Source organism: Thamnophis elegans, chromosome 2, assembly GCF_009769535.1.
Source record: "Thamnophis elegans isolate rThaEle1 chromosome 2, rThaEle1.pri, whole genome shotgun sequence".
Taxonomy (NCBI): domain Eukaryota; kingdom Metazoa; phylum Chordata; class Lepidosauria; order Squamata; family Colubridae; genus Thamnophis; species Thamnophis elegans.
The window spans coordinates 125,951,967-125,967,583 of record NC_045542.1 but is presented as its reverse complement, the minus strand read 5'-3'; the positions used below and the strand labels follow the sequence as shown (position 1 = coordinate 125,967,583).

The 15,617-nt window shown below is 37.5% G+C and overlaps 1 protein-coding gene across 1 annotated transcript in view; it reads left to right on the top strand.

Annotated features, from left to right (window-relative positions):
* Positions 1-15,617, top strand: part of ITPR1 (inositol 1,4,5-trisphosphate receptor type 1) — a 264,200-nt gene that overhangs the window by 158,622 nt on the left and 89,961 nt on the right. The window contains exons 33-37 of the mRNA XM_032210776.1: positions 2,465-2,593; positions 3,365-3,485; positions 4,835-5,019; positions 6,661-6,809; positions 8,009-8,120. Of these exons, the coding sequence (XP_032066667.1) occupies positions 2,465-2,593; positions 3,365-3,485; positions 4,835-5,019; positions 6,661-6,809; positions 8,009-8,120 (696 nt within the window). The remainder of the gene's footprint in view (positions 1-2,464; positions 2,594-3,364; positions 3,486-4,834; positions 5,020-6,660; positions 6,810-8,008; positions 8,121-15,617) is intronic.

Here is a 15,617-nt window from a genome sequence, read left to right as displayed (position 1 = left end):
GAGTTGCTGGGCAGCTGCTCCCTTGCGAGCGGGCTCTCAAAGAGCCGGGTACATCCTCAGGGGCGAAGCAGCCATGAGGTGACCACGCTCACAAGCAGCCACCCAGTGTTCCGCCCCCAGCAAGCATGCCTCACCCTGCCCTGTCCCTGCTCTCCCTGCAGGGCCAGGGCAGTGCTGCCGCTGCTGCCGCCACCACACTCCGAGCATAACTTCTTCTCTGGCTTCCAAACTCCAAAACTTTGCTGCCGAGTCTTCCAGCAGTGGCCACTCTAGGAGTGCGCTCTATGGTTGTAGGCTGGCTGCCGGAAGACTTTCTGTCTGGAAGACTCTCTGTCCAGCAGCTGGCCCACAACCATAGAGCATACTCCTAGAACGGCCGCTGCTAGAAGACTCGGCAGCCGAGTTTTGGAGTTTGGAAGCCGGAGAAGAAGTTATGCTCAGAGCATGGCAGTGGCAGCGGCGGCTGGGAGGCATGCTTGCTGGGGGTGGAACAGGCGCTTGCACAACCCCCTTCTCCAGCCGGGCAGAGCTACATGCACTGACCTAGGGGGTATCCCTAATGTGCCAAGCCGTGCGAGCTGGGAGGCCGGCAGAGTGCCACATGGCTTGGCGCCTTAGGGAAACCCCCTACGTCAGTGAATGGTGCTCTGCCCAGCTGGAGAAGGGGGTTGCCGGGCGGCTGCTTGTGAGCATGGTCATCTCATAGCTGCTTCGTCCCTGAGGCTGTTCCCGGCTCTTCAGGAGCCCGCTCGCAAGGGAGCAGCCGCCCAGCAACCCCAAAACAATAAGCTCTCCCCTGACAATAAGGCCCAAGCCACATTTTGTCGGTCAAAAGAAAATAAGACCCTGTCTTATTTTTGGGAAAACACGGTATTAGAAATTATATTGCAGTAAAAAAATTTTTTTAATGTTTTTATTGCAATGGCTTTTTTTAAATACTGCTATCTTTGTCCATGTTGGTGGGAAAAGTGATACAAAACAGAACAGGTGTTCTAGTCGTACTCCCTACTCAAACAGGAGACCCTATACCATTTCAGACAAAAGGTTGTCCAATTAAACAGCTATATTATTAGAGCATCTACTATTTCCAAAGGCAAACATAACAAGAAAATACACTATATTTCCAAAAGTATTCGCTCACAACTGAGTCTGATTATGTGGATGGGTGAGCGAATACTTTTGGCAATATAGTGTATAACAAACAATTCACTTTATCCTTTTTCTTAAAAAGGAGGGGTCCTTGTCAAATTCCACTCATTCATTTCCTTTAAGCACGGCATTCCACTTCCTTTAAATATAAATATACCCTTCTATTTTTCTTTCCCAAAGATACTTTTGGGGATACTGAGCAGACACAATCTCCGCTAGGCATATTGGAATGTGTGCATGTTAGAGCAATGAAGTGATGTTTGGTTGATAGTTGCCAGAGTTCTTTTCCTACAATCCTCGTGACTACACTTAATTCATTGATAAGTGTGATTTGTAAGTTGGGTTTCTATCCAGTGAATAATAAGGACATGGATAAAAACAAGTTTTCTTCTTGGAAAAAGTGAATTATGAAATATTTCCTACTATTTTCATTTTGAAAATACAACACATGCTTGAGAAAAATGTTGATATGTTGCTACTAGCCCATCTCTACCTAAAATTATTTGCCATATAAATTCTGCTATATGGTATATAAGAAACTTAATACTGGTAGGTGCTTTTTTGTCCAAGAGGCCCTGAAGTTTCAAAAGCGAAGTGTATTTGTATTTGTTTAACTTTCAGTCTAACAGTTGGTAGTTTTTTCCCCCTATTCAACACTAAGCCTCAAACACTGAAGTGGACATTTGTAGCAACATTATTGGTGCTTGTAAAAAAATTTTTTAAAAAAAATCTAGGAAGTTTCCAACTTGTGAGCACAATTAAAACCAGAATTTCCATTTCTAACAGGAAAAGATTTATGTCCAATTTTACAACTGTTTTTTTTTTTTTTTTTTGGCCAGGATTGTTAAACAAATCACTGCAGTTAAGTGAATAATATGGTTGTTAAGTGAATCTGGTTTCCCCTATTGACTTTGCTTGTTGGAAGTTGGTTAGAAAAGTCACAGATGGTGATCACATCACACACACACACACACACACACACACACACAAGATGCTGCAACCATTGTAAATACATGCTGGATGTCAAAAAGCCTAATTTTGATCATGTGACTGTAGGGATACTATGCCAGTCATAAGTGCATGGATTGACTTGCACAATAGGGACATTTTTCAGTGCTATTGTAACTTCAAATGGTTGTTAAATCAATGATTGTAAGTTGAGGGCTACTCATTCACCCCCCAAATGTGGTTTACATGCTTTCAGAATTTCTAGAAAAGTTACCTTTCTAGGTATAGTAAGTTTAACTGTTTGGTATTTGTGAGAGAATTAGAATTCTTGCCTCGTTTCGTTTTAACAGATTGCATTATTTTCCAGACTTGCAACAATACCAGTGATAGGAAGCATGCAGATTCGATATTGGAAAAATATGTGACTGAAATAGTGATGAGTATAGTTACTACCTTCTTCAGTTCTCCATTTTCAGACCAGAGCACAACTTTGCAGGTAAGAAACTAAATAGAAAATTAAACTACGGTATGCAAAGCAAAATGATATCTCTGTTTCTTACTATTAGACCCTATTTTGATCTTGGAACTACTTCTGATATTTGACAGTTATAAATTATGTCATTGTTTGTGGAATTGGAAATAATTTCTGGAAAGATTGAATAGTAGGTAAAACGAAGAGGTTGATTGTTTCAATATTCCACATTTCCCTGAAGGATGCTTTCTGTAGAAAGGCAGGAGATTCCTACCTTCCAATTTTTAATGTTTAGCATAATTTTTAGTAATGTTAGTAATGTTACAGAGCCATCTACTGGTCATTTAATTGCTTTCCTATGAGCAAATTTCCTTTATAAAATATCATCTATATCATATTTGTAGCATAATGTATACACTGACATTATTGAAACATGACTTTTTTCATTGAAATTTGTCTTGGCAAGTTTTACACAAAGAAATAGAATTAGATTTAACTAGGTTCCACATACAGCTTCCAATAGATTTTATTCCCTATTTTAAGGTAGGTATTTTAATTTCACTTGATAATTTGAAAAACTTTGCAATTGCTTCAGTAGGTAATAGTGAAATTATATACCCCAGAACTTCAAGGAAATTTGCTTTGAAAATTCTGTATCTCTGGGTTTCACAACAAATCACTTTTCATGCTTGGTTGCTTAGCTTCACTCTAACTCTTCACATTTATAGACCTCTCTCTTTGTTACCTTCCTCTTTTCCTTAAATTTAAATATACATATTCTTGGTGTCTTTTTAGACTCGTCAGCCAGTGTTCGTGCAACTTTTACAAGGTGTGTTTCGAGTGTATCACTGTAACTGGCTCATGCCTAGTCAAAAAGCATCAGTGGAAAGTTGTATCAGAGTACTTTCAGATGTAGGTAAGAAAACTATATTGATTTATTGACTTATCAATCCATTTTTTACCTGTTGCAATCTAAACAGATTAAGTGGATTAGGACAACCACCCCCAAAGCATATGATAGTACAAAATATGCAATACTATAATAAATACTTAAGCCCACTTACAACTATAACACAGGTTCATATCCAAATACGCTCCAGAAGAGCTTCAGCTTCTTCTGGAAGGTGAATAATTTTGGAATTTCACTGGGGAGCCTTATGTAGGACTGTAATGATTAATCCACATAAACTCTTTCTGTTCAATACATCTGTCTGTCAGGGGCTGTCACAAAGAAGAGGGAATAGTTAGAACGATAGACAATATAATTCTTTATTGGCCAAGTGTGATTGGACACACAAGGAATTTGCCTTTGGTGCATAGGCTCTCAGTGTACATAAAAAAAGACAAGATACATTCGTCAAGAATCATAAGGTACAACACTTAATGATAGTCATAGGATACAAATCAAGCTATTCTCCAAAGCACCTGAGGACAAGAAGCAATGGATGGAAACTAATCATGGAGAAAAGCAATTAGAACTAAGGAGAAATGTCTTGGCAGTTAGAACAATTAATCAGAGGAACAACTTGCCTCCAGTAGTTGTGAATGCCCCAACACTAGAAGTTTTAAAGAAAAGATTTGTCTGAAATGGTATAGGGTTTCCTGCCTGAGCAGAGGGTTGGACTAGATGACTTCTAAGGTCCCTTCCAACTCTGTTATTCTAATTCTAAACTTGCCGTCAAATATTATTCCTTTTCATTGGTTACTTTAATTTAAGGTGTTTTTATTAATAACTTGAAATATTGAGCATCGAAACATACTGTATTTCTACAAGTATTTTTCTATGGAACCCCAGCAGTCTAATCAAATATATACTTTATATTCACAATTAAGAGCGTATATTAGGCACAATAACCGTATTACCTTCGGTTATAGAAACTTCTTAACTTGTACAAATTAGGAAACCAGCACAGGAACAGGCTGCAAGATTTTCATGTTTGGCTTGGTTTTCCCTTTGGAGTTCATTTGTTTATTTGTCAAATTTAGATACCTCCCATTTCATGACTCTGAGCAGTTTACAAATGAAACTTTGGTTGGCCAATTATGGGTACAGAATGCTGGACTAAAAGGTTTTGCCTAATAGAAGCTGCCATAGCGTACATGCAAACCTAGTGATATCAAAAACATGAACAAAAACATTTCAACAGATGTCCGCGTTCCCTATGTAAACTTGCCCTTTCATTTCTCAAGATGCAAATCTGGTTCACATCCTTCTGAAATGCATTAGCACTGGCTAAACAAATGACAATACATTATATATTTCAGCAAAGAGCAGAGCGATTGCTATCCCAGTTGATCTTGACAGCCAGGTCAATAACCTCTTCCTGAAGTCTCACAATATAGTGCAAAAAACAGCGATGAACTGGAGGATGACGGCAAGAAATGCTGCCCGGAGAGATTCTGTGATGGCAGCGTCAAGGGATTATCGTAATATCATTGAGAGGCTGCAAGTAAGTATAATATCAATACCTGCTTTTAAGCATTTAGGGGATATGTGATTTGTATGAAGAAATAGCATGTCATCCCTTTGAGGAAGTTAAGGAGAGCAGCACCAACTGTGAGTACTATCTATATTGTAAAGTTATAGTAACAGAATCTTGCAAGTCTGAAGCTGCACCTCCCTCCACCTTCTCAGATGTTTGCCATGCTCATAGTCCTGTAAACTAAACTGCCTTTTATCTGATATTTGCCTTCTCCTTTTGTTTTTTCCTCCTGCTGTCTTTCAAGTACATTCTCAGACATCTTTATATGACACTAGGTATTTAGTTAAAAGGGATGTGGTGGCTCAGTGGCTAAGATGCTGAGCTTGTCGATCAGAAAGGTCGGCAGTTTAGCGTTTCAAATCCCTAGCGCCACGTAATGGAGTGAGCTCCTGTTACTTGTCCCAGCTTCTGCCAACCTAGCAATTCGAAAGCATGTAAAAATGAAAGTAGAAAAATAGAAGGTAACACCGTTCCGTGTGCCTTCGGCATTTAATTATGCTGGCCACAGGACCATGGAGACATCTTCGGACAGTGCTGGCTCTTTGGCTTTGAAATGGAGATGAGCACCACCCCCTAGAGTAGGGAACGACTAGCACATATGTGCGAGGGGAACTTCTTTAGCATCTTTATTACTTAACATCTCGCTTCTCTGATGGCCATTTCAGTTTATGTTCATTTTCTACACACACAAGATCACAAGTGTGACTCTTTCACAAATGTTATAAAATATTACTATTTTATGTATAGCAGAAAGATAGAAAACAGAAAAAGAGAGAGTCTGCCCTTTGAGGTTTTTTTGTTTTTTTGTTTTGCTTTTTAATTTATACATCCACATTTTTAATTATTAAAAGTATTTATTTATTTATTTTTACTTATTGTCAGTTTCAGATTGTGTCTCCATGTTTTTGACTTTTGCTTAATGTTGAAAATAACTGCCTTCTAGCAGTTCATAAGGATCTGAACTGAATAGATGCCTTTCAATGGAAGCTGGATGCTTGGATACTGATGTATTATGCAAATGGGGATGATCAAATTGTGGTGATCTCAGTTGTTATAAACAAAAGATTTCACTGAAAAAGCTCCTAATTAGGGCTATAGTGAATTGTGCTCATTTCCAAGTCATTTCATTGCATTTATGTTCCTCAGCCCTTCAATATTCCCTTCCTATATTCACCTCAGTCTTCTTTCAGCTATTTCCCCCCTGTATTTTCTCTTTTCCATTGACCATCTTATTTTAGCAACACAATGTTTTCACTTCTGGTATGTAATAAATGCAATTAATATTAATATTAGTATAAAATGCCTATTTTGCTTTTTATAATGCCCGTTTACAGATTTTGGTAAGCAAATGGAAGCACTCTGAATAAATGTTTGCAGTGTTGTGTTGTACGTATTTAGTATTTGTAACTTTAAAGAAACCTATTTCTATTAACAATGAGAAGGGAAATGCGGAAACAATGAAATCTGTCTCTGCAGGTTCCCGTTATAATGTATTAATCTTGTTTTAATTAAGCATATTCTTATTTTATTGGCATAATTGTTTTTAAAAAGTACTTGTCTGTATGATTTGTCCATGTAAGTTTCAAACTAATTATACACCTACTTCAGGATATAGTATCAGCTTTGGAAGATCGCTTACGGCCACTGGTCCAAGCTGAATTGTCTGTATTGGTGGATGTCCTTCATAGACCAGAACTGCTTTTCCCAGAAAATACAGATGCTAGAAGGAAATGTGAAAGTGGAGGTTTTATCTGCAAGTAAGTTGAGGGTCAGCATTTTCTTTCTTATTTTAAAATAATTCATGCTCTCTTCTAAACTGTTAATATGGGTTAGGGTATATTGATCTTATTTTGCAATCAATTTGTTATCATGCTTTGTTTCTGTTTTTTTGTAAGAGTCTAGTAGCTTCCCACATGGATCTAATGTTATTGAAGCTGGTAATAATGGCTTCTGAAAACAGAAAGTAATTTTAATAAAATTGTATTACAGATCATGTACCATTACACAGTACTTAAGGACTGGATTCATATACTGCATTAGTCTTTGTTTATTTAAGCCACAACAGCATCATTCACACCATATGCTAAACCAGTCATATACAAACCACATTGTATATTAGCATTTTATGTGAATCAGGCCTTGGTGTCCATGTTATTTATTTAGAAAATGACAATATTGTTTCAGTGAAAAATTAGTCTGAGGATAGATGGATAGGTAGGAGTCTCTCAATCCTGTAAGAAAATGTGTGTGACATAATAATGTGGCATATTAAGTTTTCTCATCCTTTTGATGTAAAAATGCAGCATGCTTTTTCTATTTGCTGGACTGTATGGGATCTGGTCAAAAAAACATAAGAATGATTCCTTCTGTTAGCAACCACAAATCTCTGGTAAAATTTATCTTTAGTTTAAGTATGAGAATCCTGGTTAAGTTTTGCTACTGAACGTAACAAATTGTCCATTTTGAAAAATATGTTTATTCCTGATTTTAGAACATATTGCTATGAATGAATTAATGCTTTCTTCAGAAATCCTTGTAAAATATAACAATTTGTCATAGTTTTTTTGTTTCTGATTTACCATCTCAGAATTTCCTAGTTCTTAAGCCATGAGAAGCAACTTGTATTTTATGAAATAAGCTACAAATATTGTTGTTCCATGAGAGAGCTGCTTAATTTTAGTTCATTTGTTCCACATTTGTGCAACTTTATTTTTTCAGAGCAGATTATACTGCACTTCAAAGTTTTCTATGCAGAAGGGGTATGGAACAAAGTTTATTTATTGCTTCACATATATATCTGAAAAAACTATTCTTTGAAGGGAAAAAATGACAATATGGTTGTCTTTTGGACAATTGGTTTTTTCTATCACCTTTAATGCAAATACCTACAAATGCCTTCCTAATTGAGTAGACCTTCTAGTACTGAAACAAACTGTGATCAATTGGTTGTTTTCAGGTTAATAAAACATACTAAGCAGCTGCTGGAAGAGAATGAGGAGAAACTTTGTATTAAAGTATTACAGACACTCAGGGAAATGATGACCAAAGATAGAGGCTATGGAGAGAAGGTACTTTGATTTATAGTCTACTGTTTTGTGTTTTATTCTGTCTTTTTCTTTCTTTCTTTTTTTTGCAGAGTAGTTGAAGAAATGACAGCATGGATTCTTTATAATTGTTGCATTTATTTTTTTTAAAGTTGAAAACAATGGCATACACAACTGAATTGCTTATTATTTCCAGTTCATTTTAATAGTACAACAGACTTCTAAATTTTGCAGCATCTCTTTTCTTCACCATGGAGGATAATGGATTATATGTTACTTAAGTATATTATATATTGCTTATTTGCAGTGGTGTGGTGGCCTAGAGGTGAAAACAATCACCTCCCACTTGGAAAGTTGAGAATTCAATCCTAGGCAGTGACAGATGTTTCTCTCTCAGGGCGCAAAGAGAAAATATCTGCTGTGAACTCTGCATAGGCATCAGGAAAGGTATCTGGCTAGTAAAGGCTCAGTTCTATTCAGTTACCCTGACTCCACCCTGATAAAGTATTATCCCTTTTATTGGGATATTGCAGGGTCATAAAAATGCTAAATAGCTTTTAATCACTTTGGTAACAGAACATAGTTAATACAAAGAAGAAATCCTGTCCTTTGAGGGTTGTGGTCTAGGCATCTTCAAAATTTGCTTTCTAGCTCATTCAATAAAGAAATTTTGAAGAGGCAGAAATATGCAACCACTAACTCTCCAGATGTCTATTTACAAACCAGTTGAGCATCTTGAAATGGAGCTTCAGCAAAATCTGGAGGATTATGGCTTCCCCATCTCTGTATTCATTCAATTGTACATAATCTAATTTCATACTGATGCTCAGGAACCTAACATTCCAAAATGGATTAATTTTTTTACTTATAGATATAAAACATGTCTTATACGTATGAACCTAATGGATATATAAGCTTAGAAGACTAGTAAATTTATTCCAGTACATGTTTGCATAAGAAGTGTCGGCACTTATAAAAGCAACACCCTAAATGAAATTACTAAAATTCTTCACCGGCTGAAATGAAAATAATTGAGGTGGAAAAGACATCACATTTTCTCATCAGGTCTGAGCAACACCTAGAACTAGTCCTGGCAGACATTCTCCCATTTACTATCATATATTGTTAAGCAGCATGGACGTGCAAAAATGAAGGCGTTTTGCTTCCCTTCGGTATTGCTGCAGAAGTTAGGAATCCTAGGAAACTGGGAACAATGCATTAGCTTAGAGCAGTTGAAGTTGAGAACTATATCTCCCAATTGAAGTTGCTGCTGCTATGGAAGAGGAGAAAAACAAAACTATCAAGTCTTCTCCCTGTGTTTGCTGCTGGTGGTTTAATTGCTGCAAAAAAAAAAAAGAGATTGGATGAGCAGTAAAGACAGAGTGTTTATTGGCATTAAAATATCATAAAAAGATGATAAATCAATTAATTTTGCCTTTTGACGAGTTTCCTTTGATCCTGAAATTGTTATGGCCCAAAGAGCTCCACAGAGGTAGAAGAATATATGCCCAAGTTGACTGGAGAACCAATAAATAGAATTAAATGGCCTAATATGACAGATGCAAAAAAAAATAAATCCCTTACCGAACTGGATGAACTCCTCTGCTATTTTAGGTCTGTGTGCACTTCTGATAAAAGAGTCATGATAAACAAATTATATTGAACTACACAATCATTTAACTGGTCAATTGCAGAAATTCTATGTGACTGAAAAAAGAATCTAAGAATAATCTCTAGTAACAGAAATGTTTTCTAAGAAATCTTAATTATTGATCTGTTAAGATGGAAAGAGCTAAAGCCATCAAGTTATTTGCAGAAAGTACCAAAACAGGGTATTTTTTTGCAAAAAAAAAAAAAAAGATCTCTCTGAATACATCTGATAATCCCAAACACTCTAAAGGGAACCCAAAGGTGCTTTTTCAAGAGGCAACCCTCGCTCCCCCAACCTTTGGGACAACCCTGACCTGGATGACTGAGAGAATCTCCATAGACACAGTAAAGGGGCATTGCTATGAAAATCTGTAAATCTGTTCTAAGGCCCTTAGGTAGTGAAAAACAAAAGGCAGATCAATAGGTTACATTGCTAATTGAGCTCTAAGTGCACTTTAGGATCTCAGAAACAACCCAGAGCAGCTGTGTGTATATTAGGAGGCTCCTCTAGCATGAGCTGCTTTATACATTTATACATTTATACATTTCACACAGTTGTCTGGAACATGTCTGATTTGATCAGCTGCCTAAGATTGAGCCAATGCCCAATATTTAAAATGCATTTCTTTAAAGTTTCCAACAGAAGAGAATCACAAGATCAGTTAGGAAGGGACAGTTTTCTTTTATATTTGTCTACTCCCCGGGTTGTAACTGTGACTGGTGACCATAAATGTCGATTTAAGTTTGAAGAGAACATACAATAGAGATGGCTCAATGAAAGAACTTATTCAAAGCTGCACCCTTTCTGAGTCTTAGCCATGCTCAAATGAAGGCAGTCACTTATGCAGATGGACAGTGGTGGGTTCCATATCCCATTGCAGCCAGTTCGGTGCAACAGGGCCGGGTGTCCACCATACACGTGTGCAGCATGCATGCAGCGCGCGCATGTGTACTTACTGCCCGTGATACTCCGCGATGCTCCAGCTGCTTGGAGGAGCATCGCACAGGTGCCGTACACTCCATGGCCGTGCTTGTAAGCCCCGATTGGCTCAAATACAGGTAAGAAGGGAGGGAGGGCAGGTGGCCCCTCTGGAGAACCATACCAGAACAGTACTTGATGCTCCCAGGAGGCACCAGTACGCCCGTACCAGGTCGTATCCCACCACTTTAGGTGGCCCTTTCCCTTCAGGCTATCACAACTGAAAATTAGTTTTGATTGTGTGTTAACACGGATGCTTCCCAAGAACTCCTGATACCTTCTGATACCTTGAAACTCCAAGGTTATAAGGAACAATTTGAAGCCCCATGCAATTAGTATGGAAAACCTCTAGAAAAGCAGTTAATAAGCAGAAATGTTCATAGGAGATGGGGATTCGGGGGGTGTCAAAATGGAAAAGACAATGCTACCAAGGTTTATATGAAAACTAACATGGCATCTCACATTGGTAGCAATCTATTTCATTCATTGCAGGAAGAAAAGAATACACACCAATTGTGCAGCTAACGATTTAGCTATTTTTCAACCTGATTCTGCTTTATCAAAGTGTAAATCTACTATATTGTGTGCCTTTTTGAATTTATTTAGAAATAATAATTACTCTTTTTCCCCCTGAAAAATATTTATTTCACTTAGCTATTTGTATGAATTGTTATTCTATTTTTTTCCCCCGGTGGTGAAAAAGTCGGAATAGAACAGATTCTAAACATTATAACTTATAGCCTAAAGAACCTCTATAACAACTATATTATAGGTTGTACGAATGCAAATTAAATGTATAAGATATATTAAAGACAATCATGGTACTATTGATTATTTTAAATTTAGATCTAATATATTGGAAAAATTAGTTAAAGGGATTACTTATTGTAGATTAGAAGGAAGCTTGGAAACATCTGTTTGTAATGTAGCATGATAAGTAGCAATGAAGAAAAACTTATTTGTATTAGTGCTCTATCAAAAATAACACTTTGAGCTAAAGCCTTCGAACAACATTTAAAACGTAAGTAATACTGGTTTACTTATTAGCTATTTACCACACCTATTTACTGTACAGGTAGTCCTTGACTTATGACAGTTCATTTAGTGGACATTCAAAGTTGCAACGGCACTGAAAAAGTGACTTACGACTGTTTTTCACACTTATGACCATTGTAGCATCCTGATGGTCATGTGATCAAAATTTAGATGCTTGGCAACTGGTTCATATTTATGATGGTTGCAATGTCCTGGGATCAAGTGAATGTACTTTCTGACAAGCAAAATCAATAGAAAAGCCAAATTCACATAACAATCATGTTAGCACTTTAACAGCCCCAACGATTCACTTAACAACTGTGGCAAGAAGTGTTGTTCAACTCACGTAACTAATGTCTTGCTTAGCAATATAAATTTGGGGCTCAATTATGGTCATAAGTCGAGGACTACCTTATGGACATATAATATTTTGCAATCATTTCAGAAAAAATGGTTAAATGGTTCTCTCCAGTTTTATGATTTTGTTGTGTGCGTGTGTGTGTCTGTGTCTGTATGTCTGTGTGTGTTTTCTTTTTTAAAAAATACAGTGTCAGTATAGGAACAGTTTTTAATATATTTCTTAACCATGAAAAAATGACAGTCTAAAACTAAGAAGCTCAGCTTAAGTCTCTTTTTCGTGTTAAAAGTTACACGGCAAAAAGCACCAACTTTATGATGCTGCATTTAAGTATATTCTACGATAAAGACTTTATAAATGGTGCTTGCTTTATTTCTGCTTGAGCTAAGGTACAATCAAATTTGCCCAAGTAAACTGATCATTGTACCCTTTAAAACAAGTTTGTTGAATGTGAATTTTGCTGACTGATTTGTTTTTATATCAAGAAAAAAGAACCTTTCCCCAGGTACCTGGCAACCTGAGCTGCAGTTTTATTCTGAATATACAGATGAAATTAAATTGTTATGTTTGTTGTACATAGAAGTTTCAGGAGTTGCATTGTACTGAATCAAGCCAATGAGCAATCTGTGTGAAGTAAGGAAGAAATATGCCCTGGGACTCTCAGAAGAATGAATTGATATATTAATTTTTAACATAAAGTTTACAAACTACCAAGTGGCTATGGGTTATTATAAGTATGTTTCCAACATCTACTCAGTCTACTAATATTAAAATTAGATGTCTTGGGATAGAATATTAGATCCTTTTCATGGAACATAGAAATGGACCATAGTGGCCACACAATATCCAATCCCAAGACACCGGGTTTTAATATTATTAGACATAGTGGATGCTGAAAGCATCCACCTAATACAGGTAGTCCTTGACTTCACCCACAATTGAGTCCAAAATTTCTTTTGTTAAGTGAGACATTTATTAAGTGAGTTTTGCCCCATTTTACTACCTTTCCTGCCACGGTGGTCACTGCAGTTGATAAGTTAGTAATCTGGTTGTTAAGTGAATCTGGCTTCCCATTGACTTTGAAAAAGGTGATCATATGACCTTGGGACACAGCCGCAGTCAAGAGTATGGACCAATCACTAAGCATTTGGATTTTGATCACATGATCATGGGAATGTTTCAAGAGGCATAAGTGTGAAAAATAGTCACTTTTTTCACTCACTACTGTTACATCTTGAGGATTATCTGTAACCTGTAGTCACTTCATAGTTTGTAGATTAACTATACTAAAATAGTATATTATAATCAGGTAATTGTCACACTGAAAAGTTTACATGCTTTAAAAAAAGTTATATGAAATAATAAGGAATAATAATGTTTAATAATATTGGTGTAAAATAGGGGCATACAGCCATATTTTAAAAGACACTTAGTTAGGTTTATCCGTATCTGATAAAGGATCATATGTTGTGCTAACATAGGCTAGTATGTCAAATATATTTGTATTTAATGTTGTATTCAAGAGAGAAGATGAGGGTTGTTGGTGGTTTTTTTGAATCAACAATCTTACAAAAGAACTGGGTTGAAAGAGTGGAAATTATGGTTCTCAGTGTCTATAATGACTGATTATTTGCCATTTCTCTTTCATTAATATTTATTTTCAATTTCTTTTTGTCTCCCTCTTGTTCTTCTTTTTAGCTGATTGCACTTGGTGAATTGGATAATGCTGAGGTTTTGAATTTCTTACTTTATTGTTTCTTTAGTCTTCCTTGGTGGTCTCCTAAAGTCAGTAGAAATGTAGTATGTCGTGCTGTATTGTCAGTGTTTATGTATTGTGGTTCTCACGTTTGTGCTAGTGATGTAGTGGAGTGTAACTTGTCATGCCATGAACTATTTCATTTTGATTGTGTATTTTGTTTTCCTCCAAGAGTATTGTCTGAAAATATTTTTGGATTCAGTCATGTTGTGTTCCTTCAAATGGTAGAACACTGAATAGATAACTCTCCAATGCAGTATAAATGAAGGCGTTTAAACATTTCACATTCTGTTTTATAAGAATTCTTTGAACTTAGAATTGTTAATGTGCAAAGATGAGGCAATCAAATCTTGAATCTCGAATTTACCACTCTGTATAATTGGGGGAGGAGGGGGAGAGAGATAGTACCTAGAATTAAATAGCTATTTTGTGTAGCTTTCCTGGTTAATTTTTTTTAACGGCAGTTTAATTTCTATAAATCAACAACCAGAAGTCTGCTATAATCTATAGTTGTTTCTTCTAACTGAACATATGATCCTAAGAAATACATGGGAAAATGTATACTTTCTTTATAGTCAGACTATCTGACACTAGGGAGTATACAGAGAAGTAGAAGCAAGTGGTTTTCATGCTCTCCATATATGGCCCATTGATCAGCTCAAGTTAGCTTTGTCTTTGCTCTGCTAGATTTTCTACTGTCAAAATTCCACTCATAACCATCATTAACATATGATCAGATGCTGCTCCATGAATATATTAGTATCAGAGATTTTGGGGGTTTTTGTATTACAAATATTGTGTGAAAGAGAATAAATTAGATGGCATAGTTGGTCAAGTACTCCAGTACTTTGTTTTATTTAACTCAATTTTGTCAACTAAAACTAATTCTCTTTTAAAGTTGTTTTATTGTCTCCAGAGTAATTTTAAACCAAACCCATTTAGCTTTAGGGTGTTGAGAAGCACACACTATTCCCGTGATGGGGAACATATGGCACACATGACACAGGTGGCACGCAGCACCCTCTCTGTGGGCACGCATCACACTATTTCAGCTTCACCTTGAATGTCTGTGTCCTACCTAGCTAGCTGGTCATTGGTCTCTGCCATGCATGCGTGGGGAGTGGGGTGTGTGCAAGGGGGCACATGCATGCATGGGAAGCAGGGCGCATGCAGGGGGACGTGTGATTGCGCAAGGGTGGGTGCAGGGGTGGGTTTCAACCAGTTCGCGGCGGTCCCTGCGAACCGGTTGGTCGGCGAACCTGGAAGTAAGTAACTTCCGGGAACGGCGAAGGGCCCACCCGCGCGCCCGCGCGTGCTCCTTACCCAGTTTTGATGAGTTCTGCGCTTCCATGCATGCGCAGGACACATACAGCGCATGCGCGATCCTCCAGGAGCAGCTGGAGCATCGCACAGAAGCTAGTATGCATGCGTGCGCCACACGCGTGCACGTGCGCACCCCATGCGTGCGCGAGGACGCCGCCAGCCCCGTTCCAACCGAACCGGTTGGAACAGGGCAAGAAACCCACCCCTGGGTGGGTGGGTGTGCGCACGTTGCATTTGGGAGGTTTGGGTGCACCCACACACACTCACACACACACATGCACACTTTGGGCACTCACTCCAGAAAAAGTTAGCCCTTTCACTGCTATATTCCAAACCTGTGAACATATATATGGAACTTAGGCTGCTTGTTTTTACTTAGATTTTCTGTCAAATGAAATGCTTTCACACATTCTGACTGGC